The sequence below is a fragment of the Aphelocoma coerulescens genome, chromosome 9, assembly GCF_041296385.1.
Source record: "Aphelocoma coerulescens isolate FSJ_1873_10779 chromosome 9, UR_Acoe_1.0, whole genome shotgun sequence".
NCBI classification, from domain to species: Eukaryota; Metazoa; Chordata; class Aves; order Passeriformes; family Corvidae; genus Aphelocoma; species Aphelocoma coerulescens.
In genome coordinates, this window is record NC_091023.1 from 18041509 (window position 1) to 18059080 (window position 17572).

Sequence of the window (17572 nt, forward strand, 5' to 3'; positions counted from 1 at the left end):
GAGGCTGCTCGCTCGGTGGCTTCTGACGTGTGAACCTGCGGTCGTGTCCGTGCGAGAAGTGTGACTGGAAGAGTGGTGAGAGGTGGGAGGAGGAAGGCTGCAGCTCGGGCTGAGGCTGGAAAGGAGTGGAGGAGGAAGGCTGCAGTTCAGGCTGAGGCTGGAAAGGAATGCAGGGCACGAATAGCTGGGATGGTGTGAGGGGTGACAGATGTGAGCAGCGCTGCAGAGATATTCCTGCTCGGCATGTGCCTGACTCCAGCACTATCAGTTTTTGCTCTGTAGAGTCTAAATATATAATCCATTGTCCTCTGGCATCTGGGTGATAAATAGTGATAAATAATGTGTGGCTGGGGAAGGAGGGAGAAAACTGCTCCAGGGTGGAGCTGACCCCTGGGATGTCTGGGGCAGCCACAGGGTAATAAGAGTGAGGAGGGACCAGCTCTCAGGACAGAGGGAGCTTGTTCTTCAGCAGGCATTGCAGCTGAGGCTGAATGGGTGGGTCTTGGGGTTGGTTTCCTCTGTCCCCACTGAAAGTGGAATAGTTGACTTGTGCTGAGCGGTTGGTCACCTTGACCCAGCAAATGTATCACCCTGTCCTTTCACCCACAGGCAGGGCTCTGTGTCCCTGATCAGGCAGCATGTAGCACTGAAAATTGGCTCTGCCTGAAGTTCTCTCTAGGAATTGGATGCAGTCCAGGCTGCTGGCGACAGTATGAATGGTTGCTAGTGCAGCCAGGGCAGGGTTTGTGTGTGTGCGCACTTGGAAGTGAGAAGACGACAACTTGCCTGCATTGGAAAGGGCTGGTGTGGGCACCAAAGAGGGTGGGGTCCTAGGGGGACTGCCTGTGTTTGGCATTGATCTGGGCTGCAGGGGCTTTGGGCAGAGGCTGGCACAGAACATGCTGAAGAAGCATTAACCTAGCAGGGTTTTAATCCATCATCACTGCTCCTTTCCTGCTTTTCCTGCTTCTCCATCTGTGCAAGAGGAATTAACACACATCCTGGGAGTGGATTAGACTGCTCAAACCGTGACCTCCTCATCTGTGCCTTCTGGGGATGGGTAGCCTTTGTGCAGTCCCTTTGCTGGCTCTCCAGTTTTGTCAGGGATGGTGAGTGCCAGCTGCCAGCAAAGGCCTGTCGACGTGCTGCCTTTCACCTTGTGGGACAGCCCTTTGCTGAGCGTGTGTGACACCAGCGCAACCAGTGGGGCTGGCAGGGTGGAGTGAGCCTGCTCCTCAGGTTTAGGCTTCCAGCATGGTTCATTTGCCTTTTGCTGATGCCTTGTGAGTGTTGGCAAGCCTTGCGTCCTGTTTTTGGGGACGGTTGGGGCAGCTGTTGGCACACCAGGGAGCACAGCCAGGAGCCCAGAGTACCTGTTTCTCCAAACTCCAGTGTGCTGTGAATTGATAGCCCTCTGGGGCAATGGGTCACAGCTCCGTGTCCCACCTTTGCATCCTCTTCGATTCTCCGTGAGTTGGGGACTGGCTTGGGGATCCTTCAGAGCTGTTGGTAGCATTCCACTTCTGAGTAGTGTTAGATACTTATAATCTACTTACTTTTAATACATAATTTCTCTTGGTTTCACATTCTTTACTTTGTTCTTTTTATGTTGGATTCCCCCCCTCCCCCATAATTTATTCACTATTTAGTTACTATGTGTTTTAAGCTCAGTATGTGTCAAGCTACCTTAGATATAGCTTAGAAGGGGGAACATAGTATCACAAACTAATTTAATATATCTTCGTATTAAATTTGAGTGCTTAAATGTTGTCATTGAGTAGAAAAGGAAATGAGCTTGTTAAATCCTATTTTGGTATTTGATTTATCAAAGATAGTAACTGAATCTTCTGAATTCACAAGTTGTTTTGATTGCAGATTCTCTGTGGAAAAAGTATTTAGGGGTCCAGTGATATTTAAAATAAAAAAAAAATAAACTTACTCTCCAAAGAAAACTGATCTTTTTTTTTTTTACTCTTGGGAAAAAACGAAGTTAGCATTTCACTGTGAAGGCTGATGATAATGTAGCTGTTTGTGTAATGCAGGGACATGACATTATGGCACAACTGCAAAGCTTGAAGTGATTTTGAAATATTATGTACGTAATTAAAAAGCAACAGTATCATTTGGTAGGCAGCATGTTTAATGTATTTCACTTTCATCTATTAGAAATCTTTGGCATAGTTTGTGATTCTTTCAGATCATTATAAAGAGGCTTAAATTATGTATTTCTTTAGAATTAAGCAAACTGGTGGAAATATGTCTGCTGGAAATACAGTACAGCAGAAACAGTCTGGGAGGTTGCTGGAGTGTGTGGAAGAACTTCCTGATACAGCAGGTGAGGGAGCCAGCTGGGGAAGGCACCCACTGGACCTGTTGTTAGTGAACAGAGAAGAACTGGTGGATGATGTGATGGCTGGAGGCCACCTTGTGCACACCAATCACAACATGATAAGAGTTTTTGATTCTCAGAGAAGTAAGGAGGGGGGTCAGCAGAACTGCCACCTTGGACTTGCAGAGGGCAGACTTTGGCCTGATTAGGGACTTGGTTGATAGAGTCACTTGAGAGGCAGTTCTGAAGGACAAAGCAGCCCAGAAAGGCTGGACATTCTTCAAGAAGGAAAACCAAAAGATGCAGGAGCAGGCTGTCCCTATGCACTGAAAGACAAGCCAGTGGGGAAGAAGACTGGCCTGGCTGAGCAGGGAGCTTTGGCTCAAATTAGGAGAAAAAAAAGAGTATTTTACCTTTGGAAAAAGGGGGAGGCAACTCAGGAGTGCTACAAGGATCTTGTGAGGGTATGCAGGGAGAGCTAGAAGGGCCAAAGCCCAACTAGAACTTACCTGGCTACTCCTGTAAAAGACAATTAAAATGTTTTTACAAATAATATCAACAACAAAAGGAGGGCTAAGGAGAATGTCCATCCTTTATTGGCTGTGGGGGGAAATAGTGACAAAGGATGAAGGCTGGGGTACTTAATGTCTTCTTTGCCTCTGTGTTTAATAGCAAGATCAGCTGTTCTCAGGATGTCCAGCCCCCTGAGCTGGTAGACAGGGAGCAGAATGAAGCCCATGTAATCCAAGAGGAAATGGTCAGAAACCTGCAATGCCACTTAGACATACAAAAGTCTATGGGGTCAGATGGGATCCACCCAAGGATACTGAGGGAGCTGGTGGAAGTGCTCACTGAGTCACTCTGTCATTTACCAGCAGTCCTGGTCAACCAGGGAAGTCCCAGGTGATTGGAAGTTGGCAAATATGATGCCCATCTACAAGGAGAGTGAGGAAGAGAAACCAGGGAACTACAGGCCTGTCAGCCTGATCTCAGAGCCGAGGAAGGTCATGGGGCAGATTATCTAGAGTGCCATCATGGGACATGTACAGAACAGCCAGGCAATCAGACCCACCTGGCATGGGTTTAGGAAAGGCAGGTCCTGCTTGACCAACCTGATCTCCTGTGACAAGGTGGCACGATTAGTGGATGAAGGAAAGGCTGTGGATGTTATCTACCCGGACTTCAGTAAAGCCTTTGACACTACTTGCCACAGTATTCTCCCGGAGAAACTGGCTGCTCATGGCTTGGACAAGTGCACTGTTCCCTGGGTAGAAAACTGGGGGGGTGGGCCCAGGGAGTTGTGGGGAGTGGAGCTACATCCATTGGCTGCTCACAGTGCTGTTCCCCAGGGCTCAGTACTGGGGCCAGTCCTGTTGAATATCTTTATCAGTGATCTGGTCATGGGGATTGAGGGCACACTCAGTTCACAGATGACTAAGTTAGGTAGGAGTGTTGATGTGCTGGAGGGTAGGAAGGCTCTGCAGAGAGATCTGGACAGTCCGGATCAATGGGTCAAGGCCAGCTGTATGAGGCTTGACAAAGCCAAGTGCTGGGTCCTGCACAACCTGGGTCACAACAACCCCACACAGCTCTGCAGGCTGGGGGAAGGCAGCCTGGAAAGCTGCCTGGTGGGGAAGGACCTGGGAGTGCTGGTTGACAGTGGCTGACCATGAGCCCACGTGTGCTCAGGTGGCCAAGAAAGTCAGTGGCATCCTGCCTTGTGTCAGCAATAGTGTGGCCATCAGGACCAGGGCAGTGACTGTCCCCTGTACTTGGGACTGGTGAGGTCACACCTCAAACCCTGTGTTCAGTTTTGGGCCCCTCACTACAAGACAGACATTGAGGTGCTGAAGCATGTCCAGGAAAGGGCAACAGAACTGGGGAAGGGTCTGGAGCACAAGTCCTGTGAGGAGTAGCTGAAGGAGCTGGTGGTATCTAGCCTGGAGAAAAGGAGACTTGGGGGACCTTCTCACTCTTTACAACTCACTGAAAGGAGGTTGGAGCCAGGTGGAGATTGGTCTCTTCTCCCAAATAGGAAGCAACAGGACAAGAGGAAATGGCCTCAAGTTGTGCCAGGGGAGGTTTAGATAGAACATTAGGAACATTTCTTCACCAAAAGGGTTGTCAAGCACTGGAACAGGCTGCCCAGGGGAGTGGTGGAGTCACCATCCCTGGAGGTATTTAAAAGTCATGTAGATGTGGCACTTGGGGACATGGTTTGGTGGTGGCCTTGGCAGTGCTGGGGTAATGGTCGGACTTAATGATCTTAAAGGTCTTTTCCAACTTAAATGATTCTATGATTCTATTATATACAACTGAATTTTGATTTTACTGATTAAAATGTGAACTGGGGGATGAAACAGATGCATGCACATAGAAAGGCTGTTCTGCCTTTGGCTTTTCTCCAGGCTGCCAGTCATGGCTGTGGGCAAAGGAACCTGTGGCCTGGCAGCAGGAGAGAGCTGCTAGTCCTCTCCTGCTCCATCCCCAAGCCTGGGTTGCCTGTTGTTGTGTGCAACACCCATCTGGGAAAGTCTCCTTTTCCTTTGAAGTCCTGAACCCAGCTCTGACTGCCTCTTCTCCCCTCTGCAGGGTGGTGAAAGAAGAGATCTCGGATGACAATGCCAAGCTTCCCTGCTTCAACGGCCGGGTGGTGTCGTGGGTAAGCAAGCCCCTTGCTTCGGTATCTCTCAGCCTGTTTGTATCCTCTCTGAAAAACACCGTTCGGTTGTGTAGTGCCAAGTAAGGCACAGGGACTGCTCCGTACCGTTGGTGTGCTGGCTGCTCACAAAGCTGATGAGCTGGATCCCCACACTCCAGTCCCTCAGCTGGAGAGGGGGCTCTGTGATGCTGGGTCCCCTGTACCGGGGAAGATGTGGGATACCTGTATGAAGAGCTCACAGTAACTGATACCTGGCAGAGATCGTGGTCGTGGCCTGTCCACAGCATAACCCCTGTGCCCCTATGGCAGGGTCAGCTTTCCAAGGAAAGTCCCGCTCCAGTGACTGGCGCAAAGGGCTTAAGTGACTTTAGTGCTGGTGAAGCGGACTGGATTTGACTGCCCTGAAGACTAAAGGTACTGCCTGGGCAGCTGCAGGACAAGCTTTTCCCTCAGTACCATGCAATGCACATGCTCTGCTCCCTGCCTGCATGCTTCCCTCTGTCCTCACAGGGACCCTCCGTTAGTGGGGGGAAAGTCTCCACAGCCCATCATCCAGTTTTCCCTCTTCTGAGCTGCAGTTTGTGCTGATGGGGGTGTGGATCTACACCAAGAGCAGAGCAAATACTCAAGTGCCTTTTTCCAGAGGCCCCTAAACAGACTCTAAAACAGTAAAAATCCTCAGCAAATCAGGCTAGGTCAGACCTAATTCTGCTTCTATCCTTACACCAAACAGTGACAGGGGTGGGCAGGTGCCCCACTGCCGACACGGCTGCCCCTGAGATTCCAGCCAGGGGAGCTGGGTGCAGTCTGGAGCGGGGAGGAAAGGCTGTGCTGGGCTCCCACACAAAGAGCCGGGGCCGGACGCTTGCCGTCCTCCCTCTAGCGGTTATCCAGGCCCTTCGGAAAACAGCCTGTGTCCGGCTCTTGGCCATCATACATTCCTCTGCATCCATCCCGTTGCTGCTGCATCTGCCCCAAGATGTCTCCCCACCTCGCCCTTTCCAGCTGCTTTTTGCTTTCACCTGCCCTATGGGGAGTCCTAGAGCCTCTAAACCCATTCCAGTGCTCCTTTTTCACCTGTGTGCTTTTCCTTGTGATTCATGCAGCTGCTGGCTGTCCTTGTAGGGCTCTCTGGTTGTTCAGTGTGAGTGGCACAGATCTGATGTGGGTCTGTCTGGTGTGACCACTGTGCTGTTGCTCTGCTGGGCTGGATCCTTGCAGGGAACTTGTGCCCAGAGTGAGCATCACTACCAGCTCTTGTGCATGAAGGGTAATGGCAGTCCCAGAGGCCTTTGTGCGCCTGATGATCCCTTTTTCCACCTCTGCTGAGAGTCTCCTAGTCCATGGGTGGTTTGGGGGCTGAGAGAGGAGCACATTGCTGCTTCTGACAGACAGGCTGGGATGCGGCTATTTTAGGAATTCAGTACTAATTTTAGCGTCAGGGAAAGACGGGGGCTTGAATCCAAGTGAGTATTTCCTGGCAGTGTAAGAGGCAGGAAAAGTGCAGGATGGTTATCAAAACCTTCCTGGAAGGAAATCCCACTCTTGGGAGTGTTAGAGGAAGATAGCATCAATCCTGCCTGCTTGGAAACACCCCCTCAGCTCTCCTCACTGCTGTTTGACAGCTGCCTGTGGCTAGTTCCCTCTGCCCAGATCTATTTGCTTGATGTTGCCTTGAGATTTTCAAGCATAGAGTGTTACATGACTTTTCCCTAGGCAATGCTGGCCACTTCCAGCATCTCTTCTGCCCTGTGCTCCCGGGCAGTGGCTGCCAGAGCAGGGATGTGGCCCTCAGGGAGGGGGGATGTGTCCTGGGAAGACAAGTCACCAGGAAGGTGCCAGGAGCAGAGCCAGGCATGTGTGTGGGGCTTGCTGGAGGGATAGAAGCTGACCTGAGCGTGAGACAAGAGCTGGTTAGACAGTTGTGAGAGCAGGAGCCGTTGGGCTTGTCCTGGGGCTTGTGGGACGGGCTCTGCAGCTTTCGACACCTGAGGCTGCTCTCTGCCCTGTCTGCTGCCTTGGCTCCGGCTTTTTCAAGGCTGCTCTGTCTTCCTTGCCCCAGCTGCATCCCTGTCTCTGTTACCAATGTCTCTGGCAGTACATGTCTCTCATCTTCTACTCTGATCTGTGGGGACCATTTCCCCCTTATCAGGGCTTCCCCAGGTCCTGAAGGTGGGCAGGGCACAACTCTTCCATCAGTGATGCGGGGAAGCACTCAAGACCTGTATAAATGGGCTGTGCCTCCAGCATATGAGTTGGCATCTGCTTCTGGCTCCATGCAGTGTGGTTCCCTCACCAGCAAGCAGTAGTGCTGCCTCTGCATTTACACTGGGTATTATGGTTTGGACAGCAGCTATCAGCTGCTTTCCAGCCTATGTTTCATGTTTCTTCTGTCCTGAGCAACAGTGGGCATCCCTAACCTCTGTTAGATCCTTTCTGGGCCCTGTCACCTCTGCTGTGGAGGTCCCTGAATGCTTCTGTCTAGGGAGAGGCTTTTTGTTGCTTTCTTGCTTGGCCCTATTGGGATTAGCCGAGTACATTACAGCTTGAAAGTAAGGGAGAGTGCAAAGCTGGACAGGGAGCAATATTGGGGAATAGCACATTTGGGCTATCCTCTGTTTCATTCCACTGGCGAGCCCATAGCTCCTGGGAGAGGCTCCAGCTCATTCCCTGAGCCCTGAAATTGGTGGTTTATTATAGAGCCAGAATACAGATGTTGGTGTGCCTGGGCTGCCCCACAGAATGTCTGGTATAAAGAGTCTCTGGGGTTTAACCCTTTCTTGAATTTCTGCACTAGGGAATCTGTTGAGCATCCCAGAGATTGGCGGAAGGTTGTGCTCAAGCCAATAAGCTGAACACAGCCTGAAAGTTTGCAAACTACCTATGGAAGCCTGAGAAAGAGCCTGTTTCAAGAGTGTATTTCAAAGCCAGCCTTGGCCCTGAGCTCTGTTACCCCCAGCTTCCAAGGGCTGAGAAGGTGAAAGTCCTGCTGGGTCCCACAGCTTGATGGTAGAAGTGTAGAGGCTACTAGAACTGAGGAAAGGAATGACTTGTAACTGCCTTTTCCAGTGTGACAACTGGGGGAATCCAGTCCCTTCTGCAGGATGTGTGCTAAAGGCTACCTGAGTGTGTGATGTGGGTGTGCAGGGGATGTCAGAGTGTCCAAGCACGGCTGTTACCCACCCGGGCTTCACTGCTGGGTCAGGAATTCCTGAGCCACAAATAGCTAGTGTCTGGGAAGGCCTTGAGGGGGAATGTTGCTACATGCTTGGCCCGTTCCATACCTGCTCTTGGGCATCTGCTGTTGTCAACTGCCAAAGATGAGATCCTGGGCCAGGCAGGCTTTTGGCCAGCTCCTTTGGCCACTCTTATAAATGTTTTCTCAGTTTCCTTTTCTGTCTCTCGTCCCTCCAGCTGGTGTCTGCAGAGGGTTCCCATTCAGATGCTGGCTCAGTCTGTGCCGATAACCAGACAGAGCTGCCACCGTCCATGGAGCGCACAGGAGGAATTGGAGACTCCAGGCCCCCCTCTTTCCAGTAAGTTACGTGGACATCTGTTCTGGTTTCTAAGAGACACACGGTGGGTTTGCTGTAATCCAGATCAGTATCCCAGACCAGGCTGGGACACTCTTACCCAAATTGTCAGGGATGACAGCCAGCAAGAGGGGAGGAGAGTGGGGCTGGGAGCAGATTTGAAGTGGAGCTGCATTACTCAACAAACATGGGCATGCTGGAAATAGTGATGGGAAAGAGCCAGCACAGCATCCCCAGTCCTTTGCCCTGCACTCGTAGATGTGCTGTGGTTGTTCCTGTCCCTCAAGAAAGAGACAGCTGATGGCTGGAACCTTGTGTTGGTCAGGACAGAGGTAGAGAGAGCCTTGTCAAGTTGTTCCCTGTTGCATATATTTGTTGCTTTTATGTCATCACAGCCCTAACACCGGGGGGAGTCGGGAAAACTTGGACAATGAGACAGAGACAGATTCAGTGGTGTCGTCGCAGAGGGAACGACCTCGTCGGACAGATGGGCCTGAGCATGGTGAGTGTCAGTAACATGGTGAGAACTCTGCAGGGCATGGCTGGGGCATGGTGGCAGCACTAGCTCCAGACTTGGGGCAGCTTTCTCTGCTCTGCAGAACCTTCCCAGCTTAGAAGGCCTATTCTATGGCTTTTAGAAGGGCCATAGCCTCACACTGGAGGCAGGAGCTAACACCTGTGTTACATCAGAGCTTGGTGTTGGACTCTTTGGGGTCAAAGGAGATATCTCCTGTAGAAGCCTCAAGAGCAGGAGACACTTGTGCCTCTGTCTTCTTAGCTGAGAAGTAGAATGTGCTTTAGCTTTGCCACTCATGCTGCTTCTTGCTCTACCAAGGAGACAATTGCAAGTCTTCCACAAGTTTAGCAGCATTGTTCCTGCTGGCCCATCAGCCTCTTCCCCACCCTGTAGTGGTAGAAGAGGTATCTCATAGAAGATGGATCTGATCCCAGGGTAGACTGGGAGTTAGCTGGCACTAGATGGGATTGACTGATGGCCAGATTTGTTCTGAGGAGGTTGCCATGAGCCCTGCATAGGTGAAGGGTTTGTCTCAAGCCCACTGAGTCTTGTCTTTTCACAGCACCCAGGGTGAATGGGACAGTGAAGGGAGAGCGGCGCCGAGACCTGGGTGGGTACGAGAGCTCCTCCACGCTCATGAGCAGTGAGCTGGAAACCACCAGCTTCTTCGACTCAGATGAAGATGACTCTACCAGCAGGTAGGAGAGCTTGCATCTTGGGGAAACACTAACTTCCCCCTGACTCCCAGAACAGAGAGATGCCTTTGCAGGGCACAGTAATCCTGTGCTCAGATCTGCTTCTGTCTCACCTAGCAGCCCCCTCTGCCATTGTCTTTCCCCCATGTGCATGTTCTCTCCTGCAGTCCTCTATTCCCTGTGCCATTTCCATGGCTCTCTTGCTGCCAGAGCCACCACCATGGCAGCAGAAGAGCTGACTCTTGCTTTTGCCTGCAGGTTTAGCAGTTCAACAGAGCAAAGCAGTGCTTCCCGTCTTATGAGGAGGCACAAGCGACGCCGGCGGAAACAGAAGGCTCCACGCATTGAGCGGGTACCCAGGGAGGGGCTGGGTATCCTGGGGAGGGCAGTGCAGGTCAGGGTGGGCTCTCAGGGATTCAGCTGTTTTTGCTGTGGGCACGGCTTCAGACAGGTGTCCAAGTGCTGAGACTTCAAAAAGTGGTGTGAACCTTTTCCAAGCCAATGTAGCCTCAAGAGCTGGGACCACCGGTCTTGTCCTGGCTGTAGAGAGGTCATAAGGGTCATGGCTAATGTTCTCTGGCTCTGCAAAGCTCCCAGCATAAGACTGGAGTTGTGGATGGTGGCTGTGGTGCCACAAGGAGGGGCAGGAAGGAAAGGACAAGTGGAGGAAGCTAGGGCTGGGAATGTTACTGAGGCACAGGAGGACATCTCATGTTTCACTTACGTTGCAGTCATCGTCCTTCAGCAGCATCACAGACTCCACCATGTCCCTGAACATCATCACGGTCACGCTGAATATGGGTGAGTGGGAGGTGTGCATGGAGCCTGCAGTTCTTCCAGAGCGAGACTGGGTCGCGGAGAGGGAACTGGGGAGGGGGCAAAGAGAACACATGGGGGAGGAGTGAGGAGATGCATTCTGTAGGAGATTGGCTTCTCTTGTAGCAACAGTTTCTCAAGAGTTTGTGTGTCCCAGGACATCTTTCTGGGACAAGGGTGCAGATCACCATCATTAGTATGTGGTTTTTCTGAGGTTAGGGCTGCTCGTGCCTGCTGCGTTGGGGTGACTTACTTCTTTCTTTTTCCGTCCCTGCAGAGAAATACAACTTTCTGGGCATTTCTATTGTGGGACAGAGCAATGAGCGTGGGGATGGAGGCATTTACATTGGCTCTATCATGAAGGGCGGCGCTGTGGCAGCTGATGGCAGGATTGAGCCAGGAGACATGCTCTTGCAGGTACTTCACACCCACATATCTCCATCTTTGGGCCCAGGAAAGCAGCAAGAAAAGACCCAGAAGCCTCCTTGAGAACTTTGGCAGGCTAAACCCAGGAAGCTGTGCTTGGAAGAGGGAAGCTGAGTCACTGCTGAGCTGAGTGGGGAGCTCAGCCTCTGGTCACATCTCTGGGACTCACCTCTTTGTGTTGTTTGCAGGTAAATGACATCAACTTTGAGAACATGAGCAACGATGATGCTGTGCGGGTGCTGAGGGAGATTGTGCACAAGCCGGGGTGAGTACCTGGGTTGTTTCTTCCATCCAGGGACATCTGCACAGTGTGTGCTTGGGGTGTGTGAGTTGTGTCTTCCAGCCACCTCTGCCAGTGCCTCTGCAGAAGCTCAGAGCTTAAGCTTTTGGTGTTGCTTTGATTCCTGGGTTTTCATGCCCAAAGCAAGAACTGCAGCTGGGGGAATTGGGATCTGTGCCCTTTTTTGTGGGGATGCTGTGTCGCTGCTCATTGCAGGGCAATTGGACTAGATAACTTTTAAAGGTCCTTTAAAACAAACGGTGCTGTGATATTCTGATTCTATTTGGGTCATTAGCAGCCCTCAGAAGGGTCACATCATTTTGTTCATGTCGCTAGGGAAACCCATAGCAGGAGGGGAGCAAGGTCACTTTACTGGCAGCTTCTCCCTGTCTCCCAGGAGAGAGCTGGCATACAGCATCCGTCCATCATGCAGGGGTTTGTGCTACTGTGCTCTGGTTCTAAGTCTCACCTTTTTGTTGCAGGCCCATCACCCTGACAGTGGCCAAGTGCTGGGACCCCAGTCCGCGGGGCTGCTTCTCATTACCCAGGAGTAAGTGGATAGCTGACCCGCCCTTAGCGCTGGTGCCCAGCTCATGTGAGAGCCCTGCCTTAAGCACTTACTTGGTTGTTGTCTTGTTCCTCCCCTGTGTGTGTGACTCCATGGGACACTGAATTGGGGTTTGATAGAGTTTCAGCTCTCCTTTTAGGAGGCTGCTATGTCCTATTCCCAGACCAAAATGCCCATAAGCCCAGCCCTTCTTCCCACATCACGCTGGGGACGCGTTTCACTGGGGCAGGGAGGTCACTTGCTCGGGGCGCCAGAGGAAAGAGAAACCCCCCTTAAGCGATAGGGGGATCTCTCCCTCTGCACCTCTCCTGCTGACCCTCCCTCTCTTCTTTCTCTCCCAGTTGCTCCCCAGCGGATCTGGGCTGGGCCAGACTCTCCATGCTCCGATCCGGGTGAGTCCCGGCAAATCCTGGGGATGGAATGGGCTATGCTGAGTCCCTGTCCCTCCCCAGAGGTTTTTTTGATGAGGTGATAGTTTCTTACAGCTACTGACTGACTCTTTCTTCAATGCAGGTGAGCCCATCCGGCCCATCGACCCGGCAGCCTGGGTGTCTCACACAGCAGCGATGACTGGCACCTACCCAGCGTACGGTATGAGTCCATCCATGAGCACAATCACTTCCACCAGCTCCTCCATCACCAGCTCCATCCCAGAGACTGAACGTAAGTTCCTGTGCCTCCGTGCTGCACCCGCTGCACGGCCTCCTCACCTTCACTGTGCTGTGAAGGGAGCAATACATCTGCCTGGGGACAGCTGGGGTGGGCCAGATCTGCCCTGCCAAGGGACTGGGAGGGAGGCAGCTCTCGCCAGGCTGGCACTTGGATCAGTGGGAGTTCTGCCTGGGAGAATTAATATCATGTTTTTCAGCCTTCTGTGTGCGGAGAGTAGAGGAACCTGGGTGCAATGAGGAGCTGTGGCAGGTGCAGAGGAAAGGCTCAGACCAGTCGGGTTAGCGGCTGAGAATGTGGGGCCAGATGGATTCAGCATGTACCTGGAGCAATTGAGAGCTCCTTCCAGACAGCAGATAGAGCAGGATGGAGGAGGCAGCTGGGTGCAAAGAGCCTTGTGGTGGGGCAGGGTCCCGCTGAGCACAGGGCTCTCAGTTGCTTTCTGAAGGTTTGGGGTGATTTGGTATATAGACCCCTGAAGCAAGGGTCTGGAGAGCTTGGGTGAGGCAACAAGCCAGGAGTTTGTTTTAAGTATGTGACTCTTGCCTGGGCTTTGCCCAAGAGATGGCTGACATGTGAAGGATGGCATGGGAAGGCTGGAAGGGGGGTTACACAGCATGTACCCCGAGGCTGTCTGCGATGTATTGTTCCCTGGCCCATTCCTCCTGTGTGTGATGCTTCCATTGGCCCTCTTGAATCTTCTGTCCTCTCTCACCTCTGCCTCCCTTCCTTCATCCACACCACAGGCCTCGATGACTTTCACCTGTCCATCCACAGTGACATGGCAACCATTGTGAAAGCCATGGCCTCACCAGAGTCAGGCCTTGAGGTGCGTGACCGCATGTGGCTGAAGATCACCATCCCCAATGCCTTCATTGGTAAGAGACTGTGCTGCCTGCAGCAGAGGCAGGGACTGGGGAGTGGGTGGCCCATTTTAAGCAGATGTCCAAGGGAGCATCTTTGTCACCGTAAACAAACTGTTGACTAGCCAAGAGTCACAAATTGAACCTTTTGGCCCACTTTGTCTTTTCTCCAGTGTGGCTCACTTGCCTCAAGGGCCACTGTCTTTCTCTCTCTTGCCAAATTTAACTCTGTATTTGGTGGCAGGTTCGGATGTGGTAGATTGGCTCTATCACCATGTGGAGGGCTTTACAGACCGCCGTGAGTCCCGCAAATACGCCAGCAATCTGCTGAAGGCTGGCTACATCCGACACACTGTGAACAAGATCACCTTCTCGGAGCAGTGCTATTACATCTTCGGGGACCTCTGTGGAAGTATGGCTCTTGGCATGGGTGGGAGGGAGTGGATGGAGGGGTAGTGGTCCTGCAGAGCCCTGCTGACACCATAGGGACACGCCTACAGCCATTGCCATCAGGCTGGGCCCCTTGTTCTACAGACCCTGTTAAGGGAGCAGCGAAGAATATCCCAGCTTCCTTGTCCTGCTGCTGAGGTAGTGAAGTTGGAAGCAGCATTGACAGAGTCACCTACTATGTGGTCTTTTCTCCTGGGCAGTCATAGCAGAGTCTTAGTATTTACTGACTGTCTCCAGCCTCTGAATTTCAGTGCTGGCAAGGGGTTGGTGCTCAGGCAACTGGGTTCTGGTCAGATAAGAAGGATGGGGGAACGAATTGGCAGGGTGAGCTGTAGCCCTGATGTGGTCCTTTCCCACCAAGCTGGTCTCTGTATTAGAGTGGCAGTTTGGACTCCCAGAGCCTGGCAGTTGTTCAGCCAGGAAGCACAAATGGTGGCATTGACTAGCAGAGAGAGTGCCAACTTCTTGTGTCTCCTTTGCATATCCCATCAGCAAGACTGGACAGAAAGCTGCTTCACCACATGTGGTTGTTTTTCTGCTTGGATTAACCCCTGTTCTCTGCTTTCTTGCAGACATGGCTAATCTGTCTCTTCATGATCATGATGGCTCCAGCGGTGCCTCTGATCAGGACACTTTGGCTCCACTCCCCCACCCAGGAGCTGCACCCTGGCCTATGGCCTTCCCATATCAGTATCCACCGCCTCATCCATACAACCCCCATCCCGGCTTCCCTGACCCAGGCTACAGCTATGGAGGGGGCAGCGCAGGCAGCCAGCACAGTGAAGGTGAGTGAAAAGGACTAAAATATGCCTGCAGGTGGGCAGATATCCTGTTCAGTACAGGGAAGCAGCAGGAAAAGGCTGCTTAGGTAAAGCCCTATGTGGGGGAAGCCAGGGCAAAAACCATGTCAGAAGGGTCGTGGGATTTGCTGCTGAAAGGACACTGAGAGCACAGGCTGTACTGGCGCCTGGCTGTGCCGGAGCATGCTGCAGTCCTCCCTTGGCTAGAGGAGCATCCATTCTTCCTGACTTGTCCGAGCTGGCACCTAACCTTGCCTCGTGTGCTTTGCAGGGAGCCGGAGCAGCGGTTCCAATCGCAGTGGCAGCGAGAGGAGGAAGGAGAGAGAGAAGACTGGGGAGTCGAAGTCGGGCGGCAGTGGGAGCGAGTCGGACCACACCACGAGGAGCAGCATGCGGCGCGAGCGTGCGGCCAGCGAGCGCTCGGTGCCAGCCAGCCAGCACAGCCAGCGCAGCCAGCACTCCCTGGCTCACAGCATCCGCAGCCACCACAGCCAGCAGTCGTACGGGCCTCCCGGCCTCCCCCCTCTCTTCAGCCCCCCCATGTTGCTGATGCCTCCACCGCCGTCAGCCATGGGGCCCCCCGGGGCGCCGCCGGGCCGTGACCTGGCCTCTGTGCCCCCCGAACTGACAGCCAGTAGACAGTCCTTCCGAATGGCCATGGGCAACCCCAGTGAGTTCTTTGTGGATGTAATGTGAAGCGCCCATCCCCTGTCTGTCTGCTGTCCCTCCTTCCCCCTTCTATCCCTGTCGTTTGTTTCCTAGGACCAGCCCTGGCTTCACCCCTTGTTTTTTGGGGGGTTTTTTTTTGTTTCTTTTTTTTTTGTCTTGATAACGAAAAGAAAAAAAGGGAAAAAAAATAATAAATGGAACTAAACCTTGATTCTAATCCCTCCTCGAGCTGGGTGGACAGGCCTGGCAGGCCTGCTGGGTGCTGTCAGCCCATCCCGCCACCAGACTTGTGTATTGCTGATGGTAATTCCCTTCTGCCATCCTCTTTCTAACCCCATTAATCCGCATCCGTCCCAGCACCCTGTGCTGCTTGCCCGTGTGTCACTGCTGCCTCAGTCCTTCCACCCTAAACATCTCTTCTTTCTTTTCACCCTTTTGTGTTTCTTCTATCAAGCAGCAAAGAATTACGGGGTGTTTGACTTTCTCTGAGCCTGCCGCCCGTGGGGGGGAGAGCTGGAGCGTGGCGTGGCCCGACAGCAGGACACGGAGCTCCAGGGGCGCTGGGCACGCATGGCGCTGAAGATGGCTTCTTTCCTCCCCCTCGCGGAAGATGCCCTGCCCTTCCCACAGCCCTGAGAGGGGGAGCAGGGACCAGCCTTATATATGTATTTTAAATCCCGTTGTAGTTGCCTTTTGGCTAATGCATGAATGTTCCAGGGCTTCAGTGCCTCCAGGGAGTGGAGAGATGCTGCCACTTCCCTCTTGCCTCCCTTCTCTTGCCCACATATTGGGCTAGGTCCGAGCCTGACACTGCCCCATGGCAGGACCCTCCTTCACCTTGGCCAGGCCTTGGGGCTGGGGCGGTACCTCTGCATCCAGCCCAGAGTGGTGGTGAGTGCCTGTGCGCAGTCTCTGGCGTGACTCAGTGCCCTACACCTACCCTGGGGTATTTTGGGGGGATTTAAGGGCAGAGCTCTGCTCCTTCCATCTTGCTCTTTGCCCTCCTGCCTGCAATGTGCTGCTGCCTGTCCTGTTTGTAGGGTCTGTCCCATGCCTGGGGCTGGTGGTGGCAGCTGTGGCCTTCTCCCTCCTGCTGTCGCGCTGCTGCTCAGCTGTGTGATATCTTCAAGGGCCTGGACGGAGTTAGAAGGCGAGGGTGGGACACAACTGGTTCACTTTCATGCGTTGGAGAAACGTGGAGGTCCCCTGTATTTGTCCTCTAAAGGGCCTGAGTCTGTCCTCCTCTGCCTGATGCTGCTGGCCTGGATGCTGGGAGGACAAACCCTCTGGGCTGTGAATGGTGCCTGGGGGCCACACGAGCCCTCCAGGGATGAGACTGCAGCCTGAACCATGGCCTCTGGGCTCAGTGCCCACAGACGTGCTGGGACAGTTGAGTCTGTTTGCTCCAGTGCTCCCTGCCTTTCTTCCACTTCTGGGTACTCGGAGACGTGCCTGGGGCTGGGGCAGCCCCTTTCCCCATGCCCAGGGCCAAGCACGGTACGGTATGGACAAGCTCGACCCTGCTGCTGTTGGTGCTGGCGCCCCGGCGCCCTCTCCTCCTGCCACACCGTGGCTTTCTCCATAGCATTGCTTCCTTTGGTCTTTCTTGTGTTCACAGTTTTTATACGATGGAGTTGAAATGTATTTTGCTCCTTGGGAGTCTGCATTGCTCCTGCAGCCCCTCTGCCAGCTCTCACATGCCATCAGTTCATCTCCCTGACTCCCTAAAGCTTCTCCTTCCCCTCTTCCCGCTGGAGTCAGACTGTCCCCAGCAGCCTCCTTGGCCTCTGCTCACCCCTTGACCTGCCCTACCCGCTGGGTTTTATAAAAACAACACCAATCTCCTTGTTTTTATTTATAAACATAGTTTTATTGGACTCCTGCCTTGTGTCGTTCGTTTATTATTTTCCCCCAGCCTCCTGCGTCCTCCTGCCTTTCGCTCTAAAGCGAGATCCCAGCAGGATGAGCGCACCCTGTGCCAGTGTGCCAGCTGTCGTTTCGCGGGATGCCGAGGGCGGCTGCGGGCTGAGTCTCTCCGGAGCGGGGCCTGGGCGGGGGCTCTCAGGGTTCGCTGGGTCCCCGTTTCCAGCGGCCTTTGGCGCAAGGGGGAAGCGGGGATGCCTGTGCGCGAGGCCAGCGGGAGCCAGCAGCCCTGTGGGCGAGGCGACCTCATAAATTTGCATGGCGAGCGCGGCCTCCTGCCCGGGCGCACCCCGGGCCCAGCTGCTCGCTGCGTGTCGCCGTCCCCGCCCCGCCACAGACTACAACTCCCAATATGCCCCGCGCGGAAATGTA

The 17572-nt window shown here is 53.3% G+C and overlaps 1 protein-coding gene across 2 annotated transcripts in view; it reads left to right on the forward strand.

The window, feature by feature from the left end:
• The window catches only part of DVL3 (dishevelled segment polarity protein 3), a 33444-nt gene extending 16290 nt beyond the window's left edge, over positions 1-17154 (forward strand). Inside the window, exons 2-16 of one of the 2 annotated variants that reach the window (XM_069024452.1) lie at positions 4922-4991; positions 8406-8527; positions 8920-9026; positions 9604-9739; positions 9995-10088; positions 10468-10537; positions 10830-10969; positions 11167-11243; positions 11741-11808; positions 12168-12218; positions 12340-12489; positions 13242-13373; positions 13603-13770; positions 14381-14593; positions 14880-17154. In XM_069024452.1, the coding sequence (XP_068880553.1) occupies positions 4922-4991; positions 8406-8527; positions 8920-9026; positions 9604-9739; positions 9995-10088; positions 10468-10537; positions 10830-10969; positions 11167-11243; positions 11741-11808; positions 12168-12218; positions 12340-12489; positions 13242-13373; positions 13603-13770; positions 14381-14593; positions 14880-15304 (2023 nt within the window). In that variant the 3' untranslated portion in view covers positions 15305-17154. The remainder of the gene's footprint in view (positions 1-4921; positions 4992-8405; positions 8528-8919; positions 9027-9603; positions 9740-9994; positions 10089-10467; positions 10538-10829; positions 10970-11166; positions 11244-11740; positions 11809-12167; positions 12219-12339; positions 12490-13241; positions 13374-13602; positions 13771-14380; positions 14594-14879) is intronic. The other variant, XM_069024453.1, reaches the window with a different exon arrangement.
• The last annotated feature ends 418 nt before the right edge of the window (positions 17155-17572 follow it).